The sequence below is a fragment of the Papio anubis genome, chromosome 8, assembly GCF_008728515.1.
Source record: "Papio anubis isolate 15944 chromosome 8, Panubis1.0, whole genome shotgun sequence".
Classification (NCBI taxonomy): Eukaryota; Metazoa; Chordata; class Mammalia; order Primates; family Cercopithecidae; genus Papio; species Papio anubis.
Window position 1 is genome coordinate 92532462 of NC_044983.1, and position 27729 is coordinate 92560190.

At 36.5% G+C, this 27729-nt stretch overlaps 1 protein-coding gene across 2 annotated transcripts in view; it reads left to right on the forward strand.

Annotated features, from left to right (window-relative positions):
* CPQ (carboxypeptidase Q) overlaps positions 1 to 25050 on the forward strand; it is a 502651-nt gene extending 477601 nt beyond the window's left edge. The window contains exon 8 of one of the 2 annotated variants that reach the window (XM_031650077.1): positions 23541 to 24014. In XM_031650077.1, coding sequence (XP_031505937.1) covers positions 23541 to 23704 — 164 coding nt within the window. In that variant the 3' untranslated portion in view covers positions 23705 to 24014. Of the gene's footprint in view, positions 1 to 23540 lie in introns of both variants that reach the window. The other variant, XM_031650078.1, reaches the window with a different exon arrangement.
* The last annotated feature ends 2679 nt before the right edge of the window (positions 25051 to 27729 follow it).

Genomic DNA, 27729 nt, shown 5'->3' on the forward strand with positions numbered 1-27729 from the left:
AGGATTTACTGTTTCTGATTCTGTTTCTCACACTGAAAAGAAAAAAAAAAAATAGAGAAACAAATCCAGCCCCTTCTTTCCTCACAGAAATGTTGTTAAGATAGATAAGAAAACAAAAGCATTGATCTCTTCTAGAGGAAAGATGATTTAAATTCAAAGTATTACTCATAAGGTGGATACTGTTAGATGACTCAGAAATGATGACTGATGTGTTATTATTATTCTCTGAAATTAGTTCCCTCATGTACATCAGTGGGGGATTACTTAGATCAGTGATAGCATGCAGACCCCTACGTCGTGACACTACATCAAAAGCTAGGATACTGCACCAGAATCTAATTTAATCACAGTACCCAGTCAGGAGTGAGTTTTAATTGTTTCTTTATCCCTTTATCCTCTGAAGACTGTCATTAACATTTACAAGACATGAACTTCAGATCATGCCAACATCTCTGCTGAGGTCACCTGGCAGCTGGCCATTTTAGTCCATGATCAAGACAGAGGGGCCTTCTGGGCACATGAGGAGGGACGAGACAGAACAGTCGTGGTGGTAGCACATAAGCTGGTTTACAGAGCAAATACCAAAGATACTTGTTTTCATTAAAACTTGAATTTATATTTGATTCTTGGACACATGACTGATATCCAGGCTGATTAAGCACATATACAAGTAATCAACAAAACTTCGTCTAATACGTATAAATAATGGGACCTCCTTTTTCCCCAAGAATCCCCTCAAACCTCCAGGGAGGATCTCCCTAAAGGAGCAGCTCTTCACATGGCTGAAAGCAGCCACATAAGGAGGCTAAGGCCGGCCTCTGAAAGTTACCTCGGCCCAGGTGCAGCCCATTTGTAGACCCTCTATACCCAACTCCAGATTTATGGCATAGATAAATTAGTGGGCAATCATTTGCTCTATAAAATGATTCTTCACTTTACAAGCTTATTCACTGCTGCATTCCTTTACTGATCTATTGCCACAATACAGTTCCAGTAAAATCTCATTGTTAGAAATCCAGTACACATATGCTTTTTCACTGCTAACCTGGATGGAAAGATGAAGAATAGAGTGCGCTTAGAATCCCCTTAGATCTTACGATGTGGCTTTGGTCAAAGTCTTCTGTTCTCAGTTTAGGAGCTTAATGTTCCTTGGTACTTATGATTGACAGGGAAAGACAGGATACAAGATTCTTTAAAATAACAATGAAACAATATGAGATTTTATTAACTAACTTGCTCTAATTATCTGCATGAGATTTTTAATAAAAGGATCAGTCATACAGAAATAAGCTAACTGGCCTTTTGATGATGAGTAATAATGATATTGACAGTATGTACCATATTGAGCATTACCATCTCAGGCATTAACTCATTGAAGCTAAAACCTAAAAGGTAGGTACAATTATTTTCATTTCTGTATTACAGATGAAGAGATTAAGGCACAGAGAAGTAAAATATCCTACTCCATGTCACAAGCTGCTATATTCAGAGCCAATAGTCAAACTCAGTGACACTGGCTTTACAAATTTGCTACTAAATAGTCACAGTGCCATATTGACAAGTAAAGCAACTGTCAGGTGCTGAAATGTAGGAGCAAGAGCAATACATAACATGTGTTCTACCTTCAAGAAACTAATAAGAATTTCTGCCTCAGGCCATTAAAGAAAAACTGGTTTGGGACTTGTCCTTTGCCATAAAATGAAAGAAAAAAGGAAATCCGGACAAAATATATCAAACAACTAATTTCATACCTTGGACAACAGGAAGGTGAGGGCTGTGATCCCTGAGATAAAGAAAACAAAATATGACCCCTACTATCAGTTTTCTGTCTGGAGGCATATTGGGGGCCATGGAACAGGATGGAGAAACCCATCATAGCATAGTGGTCTCATTAAATTTCAGAGACAAGATTAGAGTTCAGAGAGTCTGAGGCAGCTGTGTTTTGTATAATAGATAGAGAGCCAGAGAGGAAGGAATTAAACAGAAAAATAACTCCAAATATCTGCATAAGGGTCCCCTTCAGTCCTTAGCCAGATATCACACTGAGCATGCACTTGGTAAAATTTCACAAGACTCAGCTATCTGGGAGCTGGAGGCTTAACACCTCCCGGAGCCCACAGGGCTGGGAAAAATTTCAGTTCTGATGAGCCAAAGTGGAAAGAACTTGTTGGGTATATAGTAAATTCAACAGAGACCCTAGAAAGGCCTTGGTTTAATAGTAAGGTGAAACTAGCCCTAGAATCAAAATTACTTTAGACACACTCTGGTAAAACTTAAAAACAAAACGTGAAAGGATCAAGTACATCTAGAGCTGCCAAAATAATAGCCAACACTGTTTAAAGGAAAACAAGAAAATCTAGACACTCAACATGTAAAATTTATTATATCTACCATTCAATCAACAATTACTAGACATGTGAAGAAGCAAGAAAATATGACCCACAACTAGAATACCCACTGGAGAGAAGCAGACCCAGAAATGATGGTGATGATGACATTTGTAGACAGGGACTATAAGCAACTATTATACACATATTCAAAGATTTAAGAGAAATCAAAAACATAATGAAAAGACAAATGGAAACTGTAGAAAAGGAATCAAATGTAATTCTATAACTGAAAAATACAATATATGAAATAAAAAATTCACCTTATGGGCTCAATAGTAGATTAGATACTGCCAAATAAAAGATATATGAACTCAAAAAGATAGTAATAGAAGCAATTCAAACTGAAGATAAAATGAGGCTGAAGATAAAAAGGCTCTTATAAAATTAAGAATAGAGTATCATTTTTAAATAAAAATGAACAGAGTCTCCATGACCTGTGGGACATCAAGCAGACTAACATATATGTAAATGGAGTCCCAGAAAATGTCAGGGTAATGGCAAAAAAACCTGAGGAATTAATGACTACAATTTTTCCAAATGTAATAACAACTATAAACTGACATACCCAAGAAATTCAATAAAACTCAGGCATGATAAATGACAAAAAAATCATTACAATCAACTAGGCAGAAAGCAGCAATATAAAAAAATTTAAAGCCTCCAGAGAGTTGAAACACTTTATATAAAAAAGAAAAATATAAGAATAATTACTGGCCGGGCGCGGTGGCTCAAGCCTGTATTCCCAGCACTTTGGGAGGCCGAGACGGGTGGATCATGAGGTCAGGAGATCGAGACCATCCTGGCTAACACGGTGAAACCCCGTCTCTACTAAAAAATACAAAAAAAAAACTATCTGGGCAAGGTGGTGGGTGCCTGTAGTCCCAGCTACTCGGGAGGCTGAGGCAGGAGAATGGCGTAAACCCGGGAGGCGGAGCTTGCAGTGAGCCGAGATCCGGCCACGGCACTCCAGCCTGGGCGACTCCAGCCTGGGCGACTGAGCGAGACTCCGTATCAAAAAAAAAAAAAAAAAGAATAATTACTGATGTTTTTGTGAGAAAATGCAATGTCTTGTAGAAGACAATGGGTGACATCTTTAAAGTGCATAAACAAAAATCTGCCTACCTAGAATTCTATAATCAACAAAAATATTCCTCAAAAATGATGAAATTAAGAATTTTTTAGACAAAATTTGATGAGCAAATTTTTCACCACTATAAGAAATGTCAAAAGGAATTTATCAAGTCAAAATAAAATAATGGGAACTCAGATTTGCACAAAAGAGAAAGTTTCTAAATTTATAAATATGTAAGTAAGTTGGACGTGGTGGCTTATGCCTGTAATCCCAGCACTTTGGGAGGCCAAGGCAGGCAGATCATTGAGGTCAGGAGTTTGAGAACAACCTGACCAACGTGCTGAAACCCCATCTCTACTAAAGATACATAAATTAGCTGGGCATGGTGGTGTGCCCCTGTAATCTCAGCTTCTCAAGAGCCTGAGGCAGGAGAATCCCTTGAACCCAGGAGGCAGAAGTTTCAGTGAGCCGATATCAAGCCACTGTACTTGCCACTGCACTCCAGCCTGGGCAACAGAGTGAAACTCTGTCTCAATAACATAACGTAACGTAACATAACATGACATAACATAACATAGCATAGTGAGTAAATATAAAAGGCATTTTTGTTTTTAAAATATCTTTAAAAGTAAATGGACTGTTCAAATAAAAAATAATAAAGCTACAATGATATATTAGGAAAAAATGTACGATAACACCATAAAAGAAAAAAGAGAGTAAGTGGAAGTATACTATTGTAGAATCCTTAAATATATGAAATACATATCAAATGAAGACTGTGATAAATTAAAATGCATATTGTAAATGCTAGAGCAACCATTTTTTAAAAATGGTATAGCCAATAAGCCATAGAAAAGATGAGATGGAATTTGAAATGAAAAACCTCATATGAAATGAAAGGAAGAAAGGAACAGTGAAAGAACAAAGGAATAAAGAATAAAGTACAAAAAAATCAAGATGATATAATAGACAAACTCAATGTACCAGTAATTATATTAGGCATAAATAGACTAACCACACCTCATTAAAAGACAGAAATCATCAAACTGAATTAAAAAAGCAAGATTCAGTTATATGCTATTCACAAAAAAACACATTTTAAATATAAAAATAGCTAGGTTAGATATAAATGGATAGAAAAAGAGATACAGCAAATTCTGTATACGTGAAGGCTATCATAATTGTACTATCTGAAAAAGTTGGCTCAAAATAGAGAACATTATTAGAGAGGAGGAGAGATATTTTATAATGGTAAAATAATCTATTCATCAATAAGACACAGTGATCTTAAAAGTAAATTCACTTGCCAAAGTGGGCAGATCACAAGGTCAGGAGTTTAAGACCAGCTGGCCAACATGGTGAAACCCCATCTCTACCAAAAAAACAAAAATTAGCTGGGCGTGGTGGCAGGCACTTGTAATCCCAGGTGCTCGGGAGACTGAGGCAGGAGAATCGTTTGAGCCGGGGAGGTGGAGGTTGCAGGGAGCCGAGATTGCACCATTGCACTCCAGCCTGGGCGACAGAGCAAGACTCTGTCTCAAATAAATAAATAAATAAATAAATAAATAAATAAAAAGTAAATCCACTCAATTACAAGCTTTGAAAACTACATGAAGAAAAAACTGACAGAATTCAAAGAATACACACATCTATAGTTGTGGCTGGAAATTTCAACACTTCTCAGCAGTTGTTAGAACAAGTAGCTGGAAAGTCTGGATATGGAAGATTCAAACAATACTATCAATTAAATTGATCAAATTGATATTACAGAATACTGCATTCAGCAACAACATGGTGTACATTCTTTTCACATGGGGTATTCACCATGATAGACTATATGCTGGGTCATAAAAGCATCTCAACAAATTTAAAAGGATTAAAATTATATGAGATCTGTTTGTTGACCACCATGGAATTGGGTAAGAAGTCAAAAGCATTAAGATATCAAGAAATTTCCCAAATAATTGGAAATTAAATATCACACTTCTAAATAAGCCATAGATCAAAGAAGAAATCACCAGGAAACTAGATGTTATTTGAACCTTATTGATAATAAAAACACAATATATCCAAGTGTATGGGATGAAGCTAAAGCAATGCTTAGATGGAAATGTGTAGACTAAATGCTTATGTTAGAAAAGAAGAAAGTTCTAAAATCAGTGATCTAGCTTCCACATTAAGAAGCTAACAACAACAAAAATATTAACCTTAAGTAGAAAAAACTAGAAATCAATGAAATAGAAAATAATAAATAATAGAGAAAAATCAATGAATTTTAAAACTGACTTTATGAAAACAAAACTATAAAACTGATGAACTATCAGACTAGTCAAGAAAAAAGAGAAGATGCAAATTGGCAATCTCAGGTGTGAAACAGGACACATGACTACACACACGTTGTTAAAAGGACACAAAAGGACTCTAATGAACAAACATATACCAAAAAATTCAACAACGCAGATGACATGCATAAATTCCTTAAAAGACTAATTACTAATACTGATTCAAGAAGAAATAAAAAACCTAAATACCCCTATACATTAAATGAATTGAATTCATAAGCAAAAGCCTTTACTCAAAGAAAACCCCAGGCCCATGTAGTTCCCTAATTAATTCTGTCAAACATTTAAAGGATAAATAATAACACAACTATGCAAACTTTAAGAAAACAAAGAGGTAAATACTTCTCAACTCATTTTGTAAGGTGTATATGACACTGATATCAAAACCAAAGATATTTGTAAGAAAACTATAGACCAATATCCTTCATGAATGTAGACACAAAAATTCTTAACAAAATATAAGCAAATTAAATTCAGCAATATGTAAACTGGATAATATACTATGTTCAAGTGGCATTTATCTTAGGAATTTAAGGTTGGTTTAATATTTTTAAATCAATCAATATAATTTACCACATTAACATAATAAAGGAAAGCATATGATCATTTCAGGAGGTGCATAAAAAGCATTGTACAAAATTCAGCAGCCATTCATAATAATGACTTTTGGAAAATTAGGAATAGTAACAGCTTCCTCAAACTGTTAAAAGGCAGTGATGCCAAATCTTCAGCTTAATTATGAAAGATTGAATGCTTTCCTCCTACGATGAGGAATAAGACAAAGATTCCCATTCTCACCACTTCTATTTAAACATCATATTGCAAGTCCCAACTGGTATAATTAGACAAGACAAAGAAATGAAAGATTACAGATTGCAAAGGAAGTAGTGAAATTATTATTATGAATAAACAACAGGATTGTGTACTGTCAACCTAAATAACTAAAAGAGAGAGGCTCTGTGAAACAAAGATGTTTATCTGGGAATAGAGCATTGCAATGGAAATATCTATGCCATAGTAAACTATGTGTGTATTCAGGGAGATAAAGAAGACAAAGCTTTTTCAAGGAAAAAATGAGGAAGATTACATAATTGTTTTGAAATAATTATCCTTGACTACAGAGATAAATAAGAAGGGTGTGATGGGTACGCTAAAAGCCCAGACCTCATAACTGCACAATATATACACATCTTCTGCACTTGTACCCACTAAACCTATAATTTAAAAAAAAAATTAAGAAAAAATAACAAGAGTGACACCTTCTGAGGTTGGACAGGTAGCTGCTGGGCAGGTGTACTTACAGAAGTAAGTTTTATGCAAAGTCGATGGTCCTTGTGCAAAGTTGTGGTTTTAGCAGTCTTTTTTGTTATCAGGCATGCAAGCATGAGAACTTTCTCTTCATGACCTTCCCTAGCTGTATTTGTTAGGGTTTTCATAACATTTATGGCTTCATTTTTATTCTGATAACTTTCACAGTACATAGAAAATCCTAAGAAAACTACAAACATATGCTACTAGAAGTAAGAAGTAAACTTGGCAAACTTCACAATATATAAAACTAAAGTTTATGTATGTATAATAACAACTAGCAAATAATATTTTTGAAATAACATCAAAGAACATGAACTACTCAATAATAATTTTAGTAAAGTACACTTAGGAGTAAAGTAAAATTAAAGTAAAATTAGGAGATTTTTAAGCAGACTTAAATAAATGAAAGACAAATTTTGAAAAAGGAGAAAAAAAGTTCGAGGGCTTACTCTGATTTCAAAAACTTTCCATCCACCTACAATAATCAAAGTCATGTGGTATTGGCATATTGGCATAAGAATAGACAGATCAGTGGAATAGAATAGGTATATGCATATATGGTCACCTAATTTTTTACAAAAGTACAAGGTTATTCAATGGGAAAAGGATAGTCTTTACAACAAATAGTGTTAAAACAGATATCCTTAAGGGGAAAAAAATGAACCTTAGCCCTTACTTCATATCCTGCACAAAAATTAACTCAAAATGGATCATAAACCTAAATGTAAAATCTTAAACTATGATAATTATAGAAGAAAATATAGGAGAAAAATCTTTTGACCTCAGGTTAGGCAAACATTTCTTAGATTACTAAAGGAACTAACCACTTAAAGAAATTGATAAATTGGACAGCGTCAAAAGTAAAATTTCCACTCTTTAGAAGATACCATTAAGAAAATGAAAGGCAAACCACAGCGGAGAAAATACAGTGCATACATCTGACAAAGAACTTGTAATTCTTACAACTCAATTAAAAGGAGACTAACAACTTAAGAAAAAATGAGCAAAATATTTTAACAAACATTTCACAAAGAAGATACACCAATCCCCAATAAGTACATGAAAAGGTGTTTGAGATCATTAGTCATCACTGAAATACAAATTAAGTCTAGGTGTGGTGGCTCACACCTGTAATCCCAGCACTTTGGGAGGCCAAGGCCAGCAGATCACTTGAGGTCAGGAGTTTGAGACCAGCCTGGCCAACATGGTGAAACCCCAACCCTACAAAAAATACAAAAATTAGCCAGGTGTGGTGGCACTCTACAAAAAATACAAAAATTAGCCAGGTGTGGTGGCACGCACCTGTAGTCCCAGCTACTCAGGAGGCTGAGGCACAGGAATCACTTGAACCTGGGAAGTGAAGGCTGCAGTGAGCCGAGATTGCGCCACTGTACTCCAGCCTGGATGACAGGGCGAGACTCCGTCCCAAAAAAAAGAAAAGAAAAGAAAAATACAAATTAAAACCAAGACAAGACATTGCTAACACTCACTAAAATGTCCAAAATAAACAAACTATGCAACAATGTGGATGAATTCCCAAATCATTATGCTGAGCAAAGGAAGCTAGACACAAGAGATCACACTGTATGATTCCTCTCATGTAAAAGTACAGGAAAGGCAAGCCTAATCCACAGTGACAGGAATCAAACCAACGGTTGCCTGAGACGGGGGTGGGAAGGAATGGACTGAAAAGGGCCATGAGTGAACTTTTAGGAGTGATGGAAATGTTCTGCATCTTATTGCTGTGGTAGTTACGCAAGTGTGTTCGTTTGTCAAAACTTGTCAAATGTACACTTAGAATGAGTATTTTCTATTCTATTCAAATTTTGCATAAAAAGCAGCTAATTATTTTGTTGTTCATGATAGAAGCAATATTAGCACTTACTGTTATCCAGCTCTTTTCCAAGGTGTTGCAGCACTATGAATTCCTTCAGTCACTCAGAGAATTAGGAAATTGGCATGGGTTGTTTTGATCTGATTGGGCATCACAATAGGAGCTGACCTTTCTGTCTTCTGAGCTCTCACTTTGGATCTCATGATTTGTTCCTGGTGTGTAAGTCCTAGCTCTCCTATTTGGGCCTCCTTAAGGTTGGGTGCTTGGCCCAACTATCACAGTCCTTTGCTTAAAACTTTCTCCTCAGCTCCTTTTACGAACGTAGTTATAAATTGAATGAATGCATGCCTGGAGAGCAATTGAGATGGACGACTGTGGAAAGCGCTGCTTTTCCTATTAGTAGAGATATTCAAGAAAAGGCTCAACAGCCACATATTAGGGATATTATGAAGTGATTTAAACATTAGATGATGGTTGGACTAGAGAAGTTCTCTCCCAGTCCTGATTATGCGAACAGAAAACTTCCAAGGGGAGGAGACATTTCTCCAGGGGGACGTGAGTCTAAATATTAGGAAGGTCAGTAGCTATTCTGACAACCTACCCACCACAGACAGAGTGGGATTCACTACTAAACCAGCAGAGCGCTTAGATGTCTGTCACCAGGCACGTGGGGCTGAATCAGAAGAAAGAGAAAGATATCATTTTGGAAATTTACAAGTGAGACAGGAAATCTAATAAAAGGGATTTCAAAAAGCACAGATTCATATGAGAAGTTCCCTGGAAAGAAGAGATGGGTGCTGGTGCGGGCAGGGGCCATCTGAGGATGGCAGCTTCACGGAATTGCCCTCTCACTCCACTCTAGGGCCAGGACTCCCCACTCCTGTGGTCTTCTCCCTAAGATGAGTAAATATGAATTCAGAACCAAGTAAAACGGCCTACACATCCTCTCACCAGACTCTTTTGCTTATAATCATCATCATTACCTTAAAGCCAAAGTTTACTCATCTGTAAAATGAGGATAATAATAATTATAGAATCATTGTGAGGCTCTGATAAGATCATACCTGTAAGTGTTTAGTACAGGCTCGTAGAAAGTACTTAGTAAATCCTGGCTATGATTGTGGTTATGATTTTGTTACATGTTTCATCATTAAACCATATATCATTTCCTCCAGAGACAAAAAGTAGGAATGCTATTTCCCAATCTCTGTACCATGCTCACAGCGAAACAGCCTGTGCCATCCACTAACATATCCATAAACAATCTCCACTGCATTCCAATCAGGAACTTAGGGAAAATGAGGCTTTTTTCTTGTTAAGCTTTATCTGCAGAATCTCAAGTAGTTTTTAGCTGTGCTCTTTTATATTCCAGTCAACCTCATTTCCACAGATGTACTCCCCTAGATTGAAAGTTCTGTGAAAGCAGGCACGGAAATTATGCCCACCACTGTTTCTCCAGGGCCTAGCAAGGTACTTGGCACTTTGTGGGAGCTGAGTAGATATAAGATGAATGAATATGATGCCCTTTCCAAAATCCTTCTACGCAAGTCTCACTACATTAGCCTCTGCCCTGCTATGTATACAAAAATGAGTGAAAGGTTGATACACTGTAAACCTAACTGTGATCATCGAGTAGTCATTTAACCTCTTTACAGCAGCTGGGCGACTATTTCTCAGCTATATGAAATCATTAAATAAGAAATAATTCATGTTTCATGTTCCATGTCCTCCATCATGAGGCCTTTTTACCAGTTTAATTAGTAAAGGACAGCACACTTTCCTCCCCACCTTTTGTCAAGAATTCTAAAGGCTTTAGAGAAAAATGACTCAGGAGGTGAAACAGCAGGACTCCTGGTGTGATTTATAAACTTGTCACTGGAAACTATTTCAGGATCTGCAGCAGCAAATCTCAAGCATCGTTTACCTTGCCCATAATTCTGGAGTTTGAGTATAAATGATGAAACAGCTAATGGCATGTTGCCCCACAAAGTAGCATTAGCTTCCTTTATCATTATCAACTGTTTTTTTCACAAAAATGTGTAAATTGCAGTTTATCTCACCAGAGAAGCATTGGTCAAATGTACTTTAATTATATTTTGTGTGGCTACTGAGAATAATCACTGTTTCTTCATCATAAGGAGTGTCCTAAAAAATTACGTTAATGAGGGTCAACCACAAATAGCAGTGGGAATTTAGCTACCTTTAAACGCTAAATTTGCCCCTCAGCTTTGTAGATTCCCTATAAATGAATTTCTTTGGGTCAGGATGTTTCCCTGAGCGTTGGCATTTAGTGGATATTCCTTGAATCAACCTTGTACTTTAAGTGAAGTGTATTTGCATTAAGAGCATATTCATTTCCCAGGCTGCTGCTTACACATTTGTTTCCCTTTGTTTTGGAATTCACAAAGCTTTTCATGGTTTGCTCATTCATTCCCTTACTGCATAATGATTTTTAGTAGGTTATATTTTAGAAGGTTTTGTGTCAAAAAATATATATATATATTTGCATCTCTTCATCAGGTAGTCAGTTAAAGAGGCTGTATTGAGCTGCCAAATGGGACACTGCCAGGTGACCAGGAAAGAAAAGCCTACTTGCATAAATAAAATGAAAGCATATTAGAACATTTAGGTACCATTCACCTGATTTTTCACTGTTGTCAACTTCTAACTGTGTTTCATCTTCAAGGATTATGGTTTGAAGCAAGGATAATTCGCCTTGTTTTTGTCTTCCTTGTAGTTCTTCCCTTAGAACCTGGTTTGGGAAAAACCTCACTAATATTTTGTAGCATCAGCCAAGTAGTTGTCATCTTTTCTGTAACCAATTGCGTTACACAAAAGCATAGGCACACTTATTTTGGATAAATCCATACTGTCTGACAAATAAGCAAATATGGAAAATATAAAGGAATCCAAAGGCTCTCACACTCAGATCAATTTTCTTCATTGGCCAGAGCTGCCTCTAAAGAAATTCACTTGACACCGTCTTCATTTTTCTGAACATGATACATATTATTCATTAGCATTTAAGCTTATATTTAATACACATTTTCAGATAGGATTTTCTAGTAGTGAGACTTTTTTATATGTTTACCTACTATTATCCATGGTAGAGTTTCTTGTGCCCTTGACACTATGATATCTGGAAATGAAAAAAGCCCATTTTGGTTCAGATTCTTGGTCCCTCTAGCTATAATTCTACTGCTGACAGCGGCCCCTAGAGGCATTTTGTGGAGGACCGCTGCCACTTTGACATCACCCCTAAAATTGTTGGGCACACCCTCTCTAAAATAATTTTATTTCTCAATATCGCTTAATCACTATGAATTTATGCTAGAGTCCTTTAAAAGAACAATTTTAGCCTGCCCTACTTGTTGGGAAGAAGAGGGGAAATTAACAGCATCTTATAACTGGAAGGACCTTTATAGGTTCCCAAGACTGATTCCAATTCCAAATAATAATACCACTCCACAAGTGGACCTGCTTATAGAGAAACACCTGTTGCTTCTGTTTTTTGTCTCATATCCAGTTAGTTTCCCATTCACAGCAAAACATTCCCTTCAATCTCAAGGAAACTCAACCTTTTTGATTATTAGTATAGTTTCATCCAAGTTTCTTTGAATAGGTAAAATATCCTCTTTTTCTTGCCTATAATTTTTAAACCTTTTTAAAGGTTGTAAAGAATTAGGTAGTCAAGACTTCTTATAAAGCCAGGGTTTCTTTTTTCCTAGACTCTTTGTGCTTAAGTGCTCTACGATAACATGTAGATGTTATAAATTCATCAGCTTGGCCATGTGGAAGTGAAAACCACTGGTCAGGGGTGTGTGGATTCTCCCTTGTGACCTCTCTCATATTACTGTGAACCAGTTGGCCTCCAATACCATAAGCATTAACAATGGCTGACAAAATTGGGACTCCAGCTCCATTGTGTCACCTGGGCATCCGTGCAGCAGTCCTGCCAAACAGTCCTGCTAAACTATTCCAATTTCAGATGGGAATTTGATCAGAAACAGCATTTTCATGTAATGCTTCCCACTTGTCTAATTCCCTTGTTTCTGCTTTGCCAACATAATGAGCGGTGGGCATGAAGAGGTGGGGAAGATGTTTAAGTTCAAATGTCGTCTCTGCTAAAACCTGACTTCCGCTGCACTGTGGCTTTATAACCTCCTTGTGTTTGTAGCCAGCTATCAAAAATCTGTCCATTTGAACATGATTATACTAAAGCATGATTATTTTAAAGCTTTCATTATAAACTCTACACTGGAAATAATCTTTAGAGTGTTTTCAGGTTTGAAAACCCATATGCACTGAATGTTCTCATGGTGTGCTCTGTCAGAAACAATTTTTAATGATGTTTTCTCAGTGAGCATCATTCCCCAGGTGTGGAGAGAACTGCAGAAAGGCATTTACAAGGAGTCACGCTGGCTCAGATAGGTGAAGGAAGAACTTTATTGACGTCAGACCATGAAAAGAGAGTGGGCAGTAAATTCTATATAGACAAAGGTGAAAACAATAAACTGAGCCTGATATATAAACATGAGTACAATTCAAAATAGAGTGGTAAGGAGGTGTGGATGTTTCTTTATCACTATATATGTTTTTGACACACCTGCACGCACAGAAAATTATAAACTCAAAGATAATGAACCTAGAGTCATGTGGAGGGTGTGAGGTGGGTCAAGGGAGAAATAGAGGATATTAAGCAGTATAGGTAGGTATTGAAGAAGAGCTGCATTTTATACACATACAGACACATGCACACATATATACCTATATATACTCTTTCTGTCTCTCCATATATACATATATATTTCTATTTTTGCACATGTAAATACATATATGTAATGTATATTTATTTTCCCCCAATACTCCTCATACCTAGAGACCATGAACTACATACAGAGGGAAGGCACACTTTCTACCTGAAGGCCAGCCCTTACATTGGTGATCAGTTTGTTCAGTGCTCTTGATCATTAGAGTATGTGTATAAAATCATGGATGGGAACTTTGTGAGCCATTTAACTTTTGCAAGAAGCATATGAATGTGATTGTTCTTTTAGAGTTTGTTAGGTGGGTGGTAGTAAAGTAATACAGTTTTCTAGATGATAAAATCATGAATCTCATATATGTCAAAAATTTTATTCAATTCATTAATTAATGAGAATATCAGTAAGATGTTAAACAAATTTAAAGAGCATTTGAAAAACCAAGTCTATGGAACTTAATAAATATATATTAGGATAAAATTGCTGGGTTAGATAAAAACTAGTTAATGTCTTAGAAGCCAATAAACAGTAACTTTTGAGATATCTGTTCTATGGGACAAAATTCATTTTCATCTCTTTTAGACATCTGTAAGTTAACATGTAACTTCACTAAATCTGGGACCTTTAATCAACAGTAAGCAGTGAGTCAAAATAAGTAGATTCTAATAAATAATCTTTGAGTGAACTTGGCCCTGGAATGACATTGAAAGAATGTACTACCTACCTTTTTGCTTTATTTTTAAGTCACGAATAATTTTTGTAAGAGTGGAGAAAGGTATAAGAACATACTGAGTAGTACATAATAGTGTTTGGATCTCAACTTGTATACTGCTATATGTTTACATGGTTTTGGTAAGGAGCACTGGCTTGTCATTCTCCAAGGCAGAAGCTGAGAGTAGAAGCCCCAGAAAGTGGGACTGACTTACCGTAAGTTGCTGCAGAAAAGGAGGATGGAGTCAATCTTTATTTCTGCTTTTGTCCCATTACACGTTAATAATTTTTTTCATTTACCCATTTAGTGATTCAACAAATATCTGTTAAGCACCCACTATGTGCCAGGCATTGAGGATTGGGATGAAAAAGCCCCTGCTCTTAAGGAGCTTACATTCTAGCAGAAAAGACAGACAACAAATAAAAAAACCATGATAATACTGGTAAATAGTGCTATGAAAAAGAAAACAAGAAGCAGCATCAAGGTAAGGGAGAAAATGAGTGACCACATGGAGGGGTGGACTTTAGATTGAATGGTCAGGAAGTCCCAGGAGGACTTTCAGGCCTGCAGAGTGTGGCCTGGCCAGAGCGATGGGCTCAACATCAAGTAGGGCTGCCATTCATCTTCTGCCCACTTTGTGAATGTAATTCGAGTCTTTACTGTATTTCATGGTCCAGGATACCTCCAACCCAAATTTCCATCTCCTTGTCATAAAGTAGAATAGGGGTGGAAGATCAGAGCTGCAAACAAAGCAATTCATACAAATGGTTTCCCACTGCAGAAAAGACACATTTACTGGGATAGGGCAGTGAGAGAAGGTACAGAGCATGGATTTCAGATCAGAGACACATGGGTTTGAATCCTATTTCTACCACTTATTACTGTATGACATTAGACAAGTTACAGAGATCTATTTTCCATCTGTTAAAGACACATGAAGATCCCTCCCTCATGGGGCCAATTCAATGAAATCATCTCCAGAAAGTCCTCAGTACACAGAAAGCACTCAACAAGTAGTGACTATTATTCTTGCAATTCCCCTATATGGGGAGTCTGTAGTATCATCCTCATGTAGTACTGATTAACTAGTCCTAGTTACTGCTGCCACACAGTTTTACAACCTTACAGAAAGATGACTCATTATCACACAGTTCGGATACCCTGGGACCTGCAAGTCCACCAGAGGTGTTGGTGTTGACCTAAACTATGTGGTCAAAATTATCCCCATAGCCAAGCCAAGGTTTCCAAAGAGACCGAAGGTACATAGGCTTAGTGGCACACCTAAAACTTTTTCACCCAAGTTTGCAGATTCTTGGGTAGCTTGAGAGTTTAGAAACTAAAACTAGAACACTTTTAATGGATTTTTGAGGATTCCTTTTTTTTTTTTTTTTTACTTTCTGGTCCTGTCTTGTCCTTTGTTTTCCTTTCCTTTTTGCCCCCTCTTATGAGTTGAGTTGCTTTTTCTTCTAGGGAGCTATGTGTTAGGAAACTGTTAATGAACTGCTTTTGAGTCTAATTTTCAGTAAGATTTAATACAGTAGGGATTAAACTGCCCCCTTGAAAAGAGAGATTAAGTGTCTGCAAATCCCATGAATTGATTTTCTAATTGTTTTGGTAATAATGTGTGTTTTTTTTCATTTGCTAATGTTGCTGAAAATAATAATAGTTTTGATTAAATTTTAAATGTATTTTTAGTATTTTAAGGATTCTAGAGGGACTAAGTTTTCTTGCAGGGAATATGTTAAGACCATAACATTCTTCCCTAACCCATAATTATTATGATCAGGGAATGTCTATAATATATTCCATGGCAATTAAATTGCATACCCCAGACTGTTCAAGATGTGTTTATAAAAGGAGAAATGGATTTCCCACAGCTGCTCGCCTGTGAATGCATCCTTCACACAGAACCACAGTAGCCAGTGTATGCACTAAAATAACAGACTTGAATTTAAACTTTCAGTGCTTTCGAATGTCTTTCAAAAACTTCTCATAACACAAATTGCTTAATTTGTGTACATGAAAACTCACTGATTACATATGAATGAGAGTCAACCTACAATAATGGGGACTTTGAGAATCTTTTTGTATGTGCCCACCCATCTCTTCAGGAATTAGCAGGTATTCAGTCTTGTTCCAACATTCTGCACAAGCCGCAGTCATTAGTGAGAGCACCCTGTGAAGGCTGGAATCTGCTGTGAACAGTGTGGGGCACCTCGGGTATTTTTTATACTATTCATCAGATGGTCTTCACCCAGTCACGTAGCTGGAAAATATTTTCTGTGAGATGAGTGTTTACAGAAAAAAAAAAGAAAGATTCATAGAGAATAAGAAGGAGCAAGGGAAGGGGGAAGAGGGAAAATAATCCAAACCAGGGTCAGGTCTGTGATACAGACTAGAATCACAGACCAGCTGTTCCATCTTTAACAGCGATCGTCACAACCTTGATTTATTAAATTGGAATTTAAATCCTCCAAGTTGTAATGAATTGATCATGATGCTGTTGATATGGACTGATTCATCTTTGTGGCTGTATAACAACAATAATAAAGAATTAATTGAGCACCTACTAATCCTCACAAGCTTCTTGGAAGCTGGATATCATTAGCCCTATTTCATAATTGAGGAAACTAAAGTTGAATGGCTTTACATCATTCTTTCAAAGTCACTCAGTTTTTAAGCAGAAGAATTTGAATTGGAACCCAGCCCTACCTGCCTCTAAACCCCATATTCTCTCAGCTGTATCTCCCTGCCTAGGTGCAACGGCTCCTTGGCTGACATGCAGAAGGATATGTCTTCACATTCTTAAACTCCAGACCTCCCATGGAAATAATTTCCTAATGGTGAAACTGCCCTAATAATGCTGTAGTTTGTTTCCAAGGGAGAATATTTGCCTTCAGAGCAAGCTCCTTCTACCAGCTTTCTATTTCATAAATGTATTTTATGACTCCCTCTTCAGAGCTCATATACCTGTCAGAAGATCCTGTGCAATTTATCCCTGGGGATAGTTAACATTCCCCCCGACCCACCCACCTTGCGATGTCAGGTGCTCTCAGAAATGGAAGTGCAGGATCTCCCTCAGTGCCCGTCTTTTAGATCAGTAGCTGTCACTGATAAAATGTCTCCTTGGAACTAAAGAGACAAAGTTGCAAGCCCACCCTGGCATCTCCTGCAGTTACCAGCATTCTCACTAGTGATAGAAGATGTTTTGGAGTTGTTTTAGTTTTGTAGAACGTTCATGGTAACTTAGATGATATCTGAGGAAATGCCTTCTTCAAGTCACTAGTTCTAAAGGAAGGCAGCCAAATTCCTTCAGTCTGAGAATTTTGGAGCTCTGAAGAGGGCATGGACAAATATTTATTGCCTCTCTTTTTGAAATACGGAATTTGGAGCCTTTGTCTGTCAACCACCATGCAGTATCTTTAAGAAGCCCTGACTGGGAAGGAAACAGCCCCAAGTGTTCCAAGCTGTCTGCTGGAATAAAATGTCCCTTCCTGTTTCCTGATATCCACAATCCTAATTCATCCTCCATTCACCCTCAGTGACTTCTTTTCTTTGAAGGTTTTTACTCTGTCCTTGTACATGAATTTGACATTCACCTGATGTTCTGTGGGGTCCAGAGAGCATGTACTCCCCACCAGCTTCAACTAATTCTAAAATGTCACAGTTTCTGTTAAAGTGCTTTCTAGCTACTACCAGAATAAACATACAGATTTGTCTCCCCTGGGTGTGCTGTGAGTTCATGGCATAAAGTATTTTCCGGTTTTAAAATGGACTTCTGGCCTGTAATCCCAGCACTTTGGGAGGCCAAGGTGGGTGGATCACGAGGTCAGGAGATCGAGACCATCCTGGCTAATGCGGTGAAACCCTGTCTCTACTAAAAACACAAAAAATTAGCCAGGGGCATGGTGGCAGGTGCCTGTAGTCCCAGGAGGCCGAGCTTGCAGTGAGCCAAGATCGTGCCACTGCACTCCAGCCTGGGCGACAGAGCAAGACTCTGTCTCAAAAAAAAAAAAAAAAAAAAAAGACTTTGAGCTTTTCTGCTGGGAAGTGTGGTTATCTGTGCCTTCTGGAGGTCAAGATGTCATCACCTGGCCCTGGTCCCTCTCACTTCTCCCCAGACTGGACCTCTTCTCCAGCTGTATACTCACCTTCGTGGTTGTTCACACAATTTCTCCTTCAAGTTTTTTGGAGCATCTCCCTAAGGTGCAGCTCTAGTCACCCCACCTTCCTATTCATCTCCCGGCCACCATGGCTCCACATTTGTGAACTACATTCAGTCTATTTTCAGCCTTACATTTAGGACCTTCACAAGTGGTTGCCAACTTTATCTGCCAATAATTAGCCCAAGTTACCCCCCAATATCAACCAAACTGGAATGCTCGCATGTTCTGTTCATCTGGAAACCTGTGCCTATATCTGTGTGTTGACATCCTAAGTATTCCACCCCAGAACAAGGGGTTTATGGGAGTAGATAGGGGAAAACTCTGGTACGAAGTTGTAAGAACTTGGGTTGGGCTTGGAGAAAACCTAGATGGCATCCTGGGGCAATGGATGGCTCAAGAACAATAGCAATGTCCAGTCCACAAGACAGGAAGTAGGGGATTCAAAGAGGGAAATCCTAGCAATGTGGTTACCAGGAACATAGAAACATCCGTCCCCTTCCCTAATATAGTTATTGGATATAATAATAATTGTCTTTTTATAATACATGACTTAGCAGGAGGCAAAATAAGCGAATTCCTCAGAGGTGAGAAATAATAGAAATAACGAAAATCTATAGAAGTAGGAAAACCCTGGGGCCTGGCATTTGTCTGCTAATCCCTGTTTGCCTAGAGCATTGGGTTTTACTGAGCAGTGAGTGCCTCTAGGACAAGTACAAAACTTGGGGCCACTAATGTGCTTTATAAGATATTGATTAACTTTAGACTTATTAAGATGAATATGTAACCTATAATTTCCAAGGTCCCCACTGCCAGAATTGAAATAAAGCATGTAACTTCCAAACTATAGAGTTGGGGAGAAAATGAATGAGAGGAGGGAAAAAAATCAACCCAAACGAAGGCAAGAAAGAAAGAAAAAAAAAAGAAACCTAGAAAACACAATAAACAGATAGAAGCAAAAACAAATTCAACTCTAAACTATTCATAAGAGAAACTCCTAAAAGTATGAGACAGAGAAAGGCTGCCAGTAAAACGATAGGAAAGGACATACCAGGGTAATACTCTGCAAAAAGAAGCAGGTGTGTCTATCTTAAATATTAGGAAAAACTAGACTTCCAGAACAAAAAGCAATGCTACAGATGAATTTTCAATTTTCCAGGGATACCTAATTTTAAATTTGTATACCCCTAACAACATAACTTTGAAATATATTTTTAAAATTACTGGAACTACAATATATTCAAAATCACAAAGGGACATTTTCACACATCTCTCTCAAAACTGATGGGTCGAATACACAATAAATCAGTAAGGAGTTAAAAGGTTTGAAGAACACAATTAAGAAGCTTGATCTAATGGACTTACATGAGCACTGAAAGCACATTCTCTTCAAATACATATGGAACATTTACAAAAATGTATCATATAATAGGCTATAGAGCAAACATCAACAAAATTCAAAGAATCTGTATCATATAGTCAATGTCCTCTAACAGTTAAATTAGAAATCAATAATGAAAAAATAACTTAGAAAACTTCATACTTTTGAAAATTAAAAAATGCATTCTAATTCATGAGTCAAGGAAAAAAGTCAAACTACAAATTAATAAATATTTAGAACTGAATTGTCATGAAACTACTAATGGGAACTGGTGAGATACAACTAAAGCAGTATCGAGGGAAGATTATAGCCTTACTGCAGATACTAGAGACAAAGTACGTCTGCAGAGTAATAAACTGAGTGTTTAACTCCAAAAATTAGGGAAAAAAAGCAAGTAAATTCAAAGAAAGGAGAAGTAAAATAATATAAGCATAATATAAACTTAGGAGCAGGAATCCATGGAAGAATAACTACTAAATAATAGAAAGTATCCAAGAAATGAAAGTCATCATCTTTTCTTTTTCTTCAAAATACTAATAAAACTGACAAACTGCAAGCAAGATTAAAAAAAAAAAACCGAGAAAACACTGATAATCAACATCAAGAATGAAACAGAGGGCATCACTATAGGTGCTGCAGACATCAACAAAAATTAAAAATAGGATATTACTGACAACTTCATGCCAATTATTTTGAGCATTTGGGCAAAACTCACAAATTCCTAGACAAATGTAATTTCCATAGTTAATTCAAGAATAAGTAGAAAACCTGAATAGCCCAATAACCATGAAAGAAATTGAATCATTAAAATTGTTATCATAAAGAAAACATCAGACTTTGACGGCTTTGTTAAAAGTTCTATGAAATAACCAGGAAATAAATAATTCTAATCTTACACAAACTATCCCAGAATGTATATAAAAAAGAACGAAAACCATGTTATGAATCAGACACATCCTTGATACTAAAACTGGAGAGTCACAAATAGAAAATGTAGGTTTTTCAAAATGAAAATTTACAATAGCAACAAAATATATAAGCCATCAAAGAAAGAAAACTAACAAAAGATATGTAAAACTGTTATAAAACTTTAAAGACATTACAGAAGACAAATAGAAACATATATCAACACACCATTTTCATGGATAAGAACACAATATTCTAAAAAAAAGATGTTAGGTTTTCCCCCAGTTTAAAATAGATATTACCACAATTCTGATCAAAATCCAAAAATACTTTTGGAGTATATTTAGATGGTTCTAAAATTTATCTGAAAGAGCAAATGGTTCTGAATAATCAAAACACTCCTGAAGAAGCAGGAAGAGAAAGTGAGGGAATTTGTCCTAAGGGATATCAAGGATTCTAAAGTAATAGCAATTAAGATAGTGTGGCATTGTTGCAGAGATAGACAAATAGATCATTGAAACAATTAGCACAAAAATAAACATATAAGGAAACTTAATATGGCACAATCGGTACCACAGATCAGTGGGGAAAGAGGATGTACTACTAATCAATAAATGTTTCTAGACAACGGAAAACTGAAAATAGAATCCTACCTCACACCCAACACAAAAATCATTTCCTATTCTGGGTGGGTGAGAACTTAAAAACAAAAATAAAATCTTTTTAAAATTCAGAATGGAATATCAGAGAATATCTTTATAATATTAGGGTAAGGAAGGACTTCTTAAGACATAAACAGTACAAATCTTACAGGAAAAGATTCATAAATCCAACTACGTTGAAAGTAAGAACACTTATTCATCAAAACACACACTAAACAGGGTAAAAAGATGAGCCACAAACTGGGAAATGATATATACAAACTTACTAACAGAAGAGTAGTGTCTAAATTATGCCAAGAACTCTTACAAGTCAATAAGAAAAAGACAAATCCATTGAAAAATGGACAAAATGCATGAACAAGAACTTCACAAAAGAGAAAACACACATAAATGACCAAAAAATCCATAGTTAAAAACATACTTAATCTCACAATTAGTCTCCCTTTTAAAACTGAGAATGAGCTAACATTTCACACTCACCAAATTTACAAAAATTAGTTTGACAATATCAAGTGCTGTAGACTATGTGAAGCAAGAGAATGACTCATATACTAACAGTGTAAGTGTAAATTGAAAAGGAAAACGTTTTGGAATTGCATGGTAAAATTGAACACACACATACTCTATAGCCCAGCAAACCACTCCTACATTCAAAGCCTTGAGAGTGTTGGTAGCAACACGTAACAGAAAACTGGAAACAACCTAAATGACCATTGTTGGTAAAATGGATAAAAAATAAATACAAAGAGGTAATGTACTGCAATAAAACATGCAAATACTACAGCTATACACAACAGCATAGATAAATCTTATCTATGTTTGGATGGAAAAAGCAAGCTGAAGAAATATATCTGGAGGATATGGTTCAAAAGTAAGCAATATTAACTGTGTTATCTGTACATGTATATTTGTTATATATAGTCAAATACATATATGTGGTAAAGTATGAAGTGGTAAAACTGTAGAAAAGCAAGGAGTGATTAAGAGGCAAGGCAGGCTAGTGGGTACCTCTGGAGGGAGGAAAAGATCCGCAATGGGCAGGGGTGTCATAAATGGGTTTCCAGGATACTAGTAATATCATTCTTGAATTATGGACATATATATATACTTATTATTGTCACCCTTTATAATATACATTTATGTTCTCTACAATCTTATGTGTGTTTCGTATATTTCACAATAAAACAGTCAACCAACCAATCAATCAAGCTAGCTAGAGGCTAAAGAACTGCAACTAGAATCCGTAAGATGAGCCTAGTAGGTTTTCAAGGATATATAAGAGACAGTGAAGTTTCCCTGAGGCTATGATCCATGACTGAAACTAGCAAAAGGCTTCGCACTTGAATGAGAAGGAAGCTTTGAAGTGGGGCAGAGACTCCTGCTGGTGCCCTTGGAGGTTGCTGGGGACATTATGACTCTAGGTAGTAAATGGATGATTTGAGAAGGAAAACTTGAACAAAGGAGTATTGACTTTCTTTTGTATCCAGGAAGGTACATGATTTGCAAACATGCAGATACAAAGAAGATACTGTCTTTTTATAAATATGAGGCATTTGTCTCAGTTACTTATACAAATAAAAGTTTATTTTCCCTTATATCACTGGAAATCCAGAAGAAGGCGGTGCAGAGCTTCTTGAGAGAGTTAGCAATATTTTCTAAATGCAGGCTACTTCCACTCTGCCATTTTCAGTTTAGGGGTTTTTTGCCCCATGAAGCTCCAAAGTTCTCATCTGCCTTTAATGCAGCGTTAGGGGTATTTTCCCAACTCTTCGTCAACGAAGTTAAAGATTTTTCTAGAACTCACCCACAGCTGGGTACTCACATTATAGTCATCAGAATGGTGACACATGGACATTTCTTGCTGCAAGAGAGCCTGGAAAAGTAATTATTTTGCTATTGCAGAGTGTACAATAGGAGCAGGCAAAAGTGAAGAGGGAGAGGTGTGTGTATTCAGCAGTGTCTGTCAAAATACTCCACTAAGAATTCTTCCTCTTTTATCTGCAGGAGCCAGTCTACTTGATGACTTATACAAGTATTTCTTCTTCCATCACTCCCACGGAGACACCATGACTGTCATGGATCCAAAGCAGATGAATGTTGCTGCTGCTGTTTGGGCTGTTGTTTCCTATGTTGTTGCAGACATGGAAGAAATGCTGCCTAGGTCCTAGAAACAGCAAGAAAGAAACATTTTCATGCTTCTGGCCAGGAATCCTGGCTCTGCAACTTTGGAAAACCCCTCTTCACATAACAATTTCATCTAATTCATCTTCAAAGCGCAACTCTATTTCATGTTTTCTGTTATTATCTTTCTTGATACTTTCCAAATTCTCTGATTCTAGAAAAAGGAATCATTCTCCCCTCCCTTCCACCACATAGAATCAACATATGATAGGGATCACAGCGAGGGCATTTCTTTATATCACCTCTTAAAAACATCGTTTCCACTTTAAAACTAAACACAATAAATTTTTGGAAGATCTCTGATTTTTATGTGTTCATTTATGAACATAAACATTAAATATGAAAATATGGTTTATATTATTTATTGAAGGAGTAGAAGAATTACTCAATTTTAGTATGATCTTAATTGAATATATGGAGGCATTTGACTTTCTAATTTGTATATTTTCATATTATGTGAATTTTAAAAATGAACTTCGGAATTTTTTAATTTACAGGAAAAAACGATATTATCATTTGGGGAAAAAAATCAAGAATATATAATTCAATTGCCTTATTAAAGATAAGTACTAGGGTCCGTCACTAGATAAATAGCAATGCAATTTTGCATTTATGTTTTGTATATTTTACACAACATTTCCATGAAGTTGGTGCTTATTCACAATTTGCTGATGACATGATTGAAGCTCAGAGAGGCTCAATAATATTTTCAGAGCTGTCTAGAGCAAACACAGTAATCCCCATCCTCTCTGGAGCCAATTTCTACTATTTTTCCTCACACAACATCCAATATTCAATAAAAAATTACAAGACACACCAAAAAAAAAAGAAAAACAAGAAAAAATGAACTTATTGTCAAGAGATAAAGCAATTAAGAGAACAAGACTAAGAGATGACCTAGAAGTTTGAATGATCAGAGGAGTTTAACCTAACTATGATAATTATGTTAAAGATCTAGTAAGAAAAATAGACTGCACACATGAACAGAAGGGGAATTTCAGCAGTGTTGGAAAGCATAAAATGGAGTCAAATATGTTAAAAAATGCAATGTCAGAGATATAAAATTTTTTTGTCAGACTCATCAGCCAACTGCACAAGGCTGCAGAGAGCATCAGTGGACTTGAATATATGCCAATAGAAATTATCCAAAAAGAGAAGAGTAAAGAAAAAAAAAATGCCAGAGTGAATCATCCAGAAAAAAAAAAAAAGCCAGAGTGAATCACCAAGAATTGTGATACAATATCAAGTTGTTCTAGTATGTGTGTAATTGGATTTTCAGAAGGAGAGTACAAAGCATCAGTTGTATTAATGATAATAAAACGATTGAAAGACAGAGTAGGATCTTTCGTTTCTGATGAAGTAGCACACCAGTACTCTAACTGGCCCTTACACTGAAGATGACTAAAAATGCTAGATAATATTTGAGAAACACCTTATTAAATATATGAATGAACTGATTAACAAGCATATTAGACAAAAGACTAAGTATCAAAAGACTATATACCAAGAGATACATAGAATATTTTTTGCTTTTTAAGGGTTTTGAAACTTTAAAATATATATATACACATATGTGTGTGTGCATGCGTGTTGTTTTTGTTTTGTTTTGTTTGAGACAGTATCTAACTCTGTTGCCCAGGCTGGAGTGCAGTGGTGCAATCTCGGTTCACTGCAACCTCCACCTCCTAGGCTCAGGTGATCCTCCCACTTCAGCCTCCTGAGTAGTTGAACTAAAGGGTGCTAATTTGTGTGTGTGTGTTTTGTTTAGTTTGTTTGTAGAGACAGGGTTTCGCCACATTGCCCAGGCTGGTCTTGAACTCCTGGACTCAAGTGATCAGCCTGCCTCAGCCTCCCAAAGTGCTGGGATTACATGCATGAGCCACTGTGCTCAGCTTTAAATATATATATATATATATATTTAATTCCAATAGCTTTTGAGGTACAAATGGTTTTTGTTACACAGATGAATTGTATAGTCGTAATGCCTGAGATTTTAGTGTGCCCCTCACCCAACTAGTGTGCATTGTATCCAATATGTAGTTTTTTATCCCTCACCTCCCTCTTACCCTCCCCACTTCTGAGTCTCCAATGTCCATTACACCACTCTGTATACCTTTGTATACCCATAGCTTAGCTCCCACTTATAAGTGAGAATATACAGTATTCAGTTTTCCATTCCTGAGTTACTTCACTTAGAATAATGGCCTCCAGCGCCATCCAAGTTGCTGCAAAAAACATTTCATTCTTGTTTGTAGCTTACTCAGCAGTGTTCCATGGTGTATATATACCACATTTTCATCACCCACTCATCAGTTGATGGGCAGTTAGGTTGGTTCTATACCTATTCAACTGTGAATTGTGCTGCAATAAACATATGCATGCCAGTGTCTTTTGATATAATGACTTATTTTCCTTGGGGTAGATACCCAGTAATGGGGTTGTTGGATAAAATGGTAGATATACTTTCGGTTCTTTGGGAAATCCCTATACTGTTTTCCATAGAGGTTGTACTAATTTACATTCTCACCAGTAGTGTATAAGCAGTCCCTTCTTACCACATCCAGTCAATGTCTGTTGTTTTTTGACTTTATAATAATGGGCATTCTGGGGCCAGGCATGGTAGCTCGTGCCTATAATCCCAGAACTTTCGGAAGGCAAGGCAGGAGGATTGCTTCAGTTCAGGAGTTCAAGACCGGCCTGGACAATATTGTGAGATCTTTTTTTGTACAAAAAATAAACATAAAGAATAAATTAGCAGGGATGGTGGCATGCATCTGTGGTCCCAGCGACTTGGGAAGCTGAGGTGGGAGGATCTCTTGAGCCCAGGAGGTCAAGGTTGCAGTGACCTGTGATCATGCCACCGCATTCCAGCCTCAGTGACAGCAAGACCCTGTCTCAAAAATAAGAATAATGGCCATTCTGACTGGAGTAAGGTGGTATTTCACTGTGGTTTCAATTTGCATTTCCTTGATGGTTAGTGATGTTGAGCATTTTTTAATAAGTTTGTTGGTCATTTGGAGATACACAGAACATTGAACAAGCTTTCTCTCTGAGAAAGTTTAAAGAACGTGGTAAACTTAAATTCCATTCAGAGATCAGGAGATTGTAGACAAATTCCAGATTCTGCCACATTAAGGATACTATAGAACTCCAACAAAAATGAGACCCCAAAATATTATACCTCAATACAGTGGTGAACAAAAATAACTCTCAGATCTGCAAGGAAAGTTACCATGATTGAGTAAAAGCTAAGTAGAGGGTGTGAAGAAATTCCCACTTATAAAGTTACAGAAAATATTAACTCACAACCAAAAGTGGGGAAAATCATAGCATTCTGAGCGAGAACAAACAAAAATATAAAGAATTAACCCATAGTGTCCTATGATATTGGAATTTTTAGGTTAAAAGTATTTAAGCTATGTCCATTATTTCAAGGAAGTCAAAGAAGAGTTTGAAAGTAGAATAGAGAGCATGGTACCATTAAAAAAAAATGACCAAGCATACTATAGAAAGAACCAAATAGAACTTTAGGGAATATAAATTATACTAAGTGAAATTTTAAAATTAGGGGACAAATTTAGCTAATTTAATGAGAGAGTTTATAAACTGCAAGATAATAGTGATGGAATTTATGAGAATTTAGCACAGAACGACAAAGAATGTAAAATATAAATGAAAGGTTAAGAAATATGAAAGATAGAGTTATATTGTCTAATGTGTTTAATCAGGGTTTCAGAAAAAAGAAAATGGGACAAAGAATTATCTGAAGACATAATAAATCAAAATTTTCCAGAAATAATGAGATACACAAAATTAAGAAATCCAGTGAATCCCAAACAGAATAAACAAAAAGACATATTTTAGAGAAACTACAGACCAGAAGAGACAAAAGAAGCTCTTTGAAGTAAGAGAGAAGAGATGGACTATCTTAAAAAAAGCAACAATTGGACTTTTAGCTAACTTCTTAACAGCAATAATGCAAGCCAGAAGACAATGGAATAAGATCTTCCAC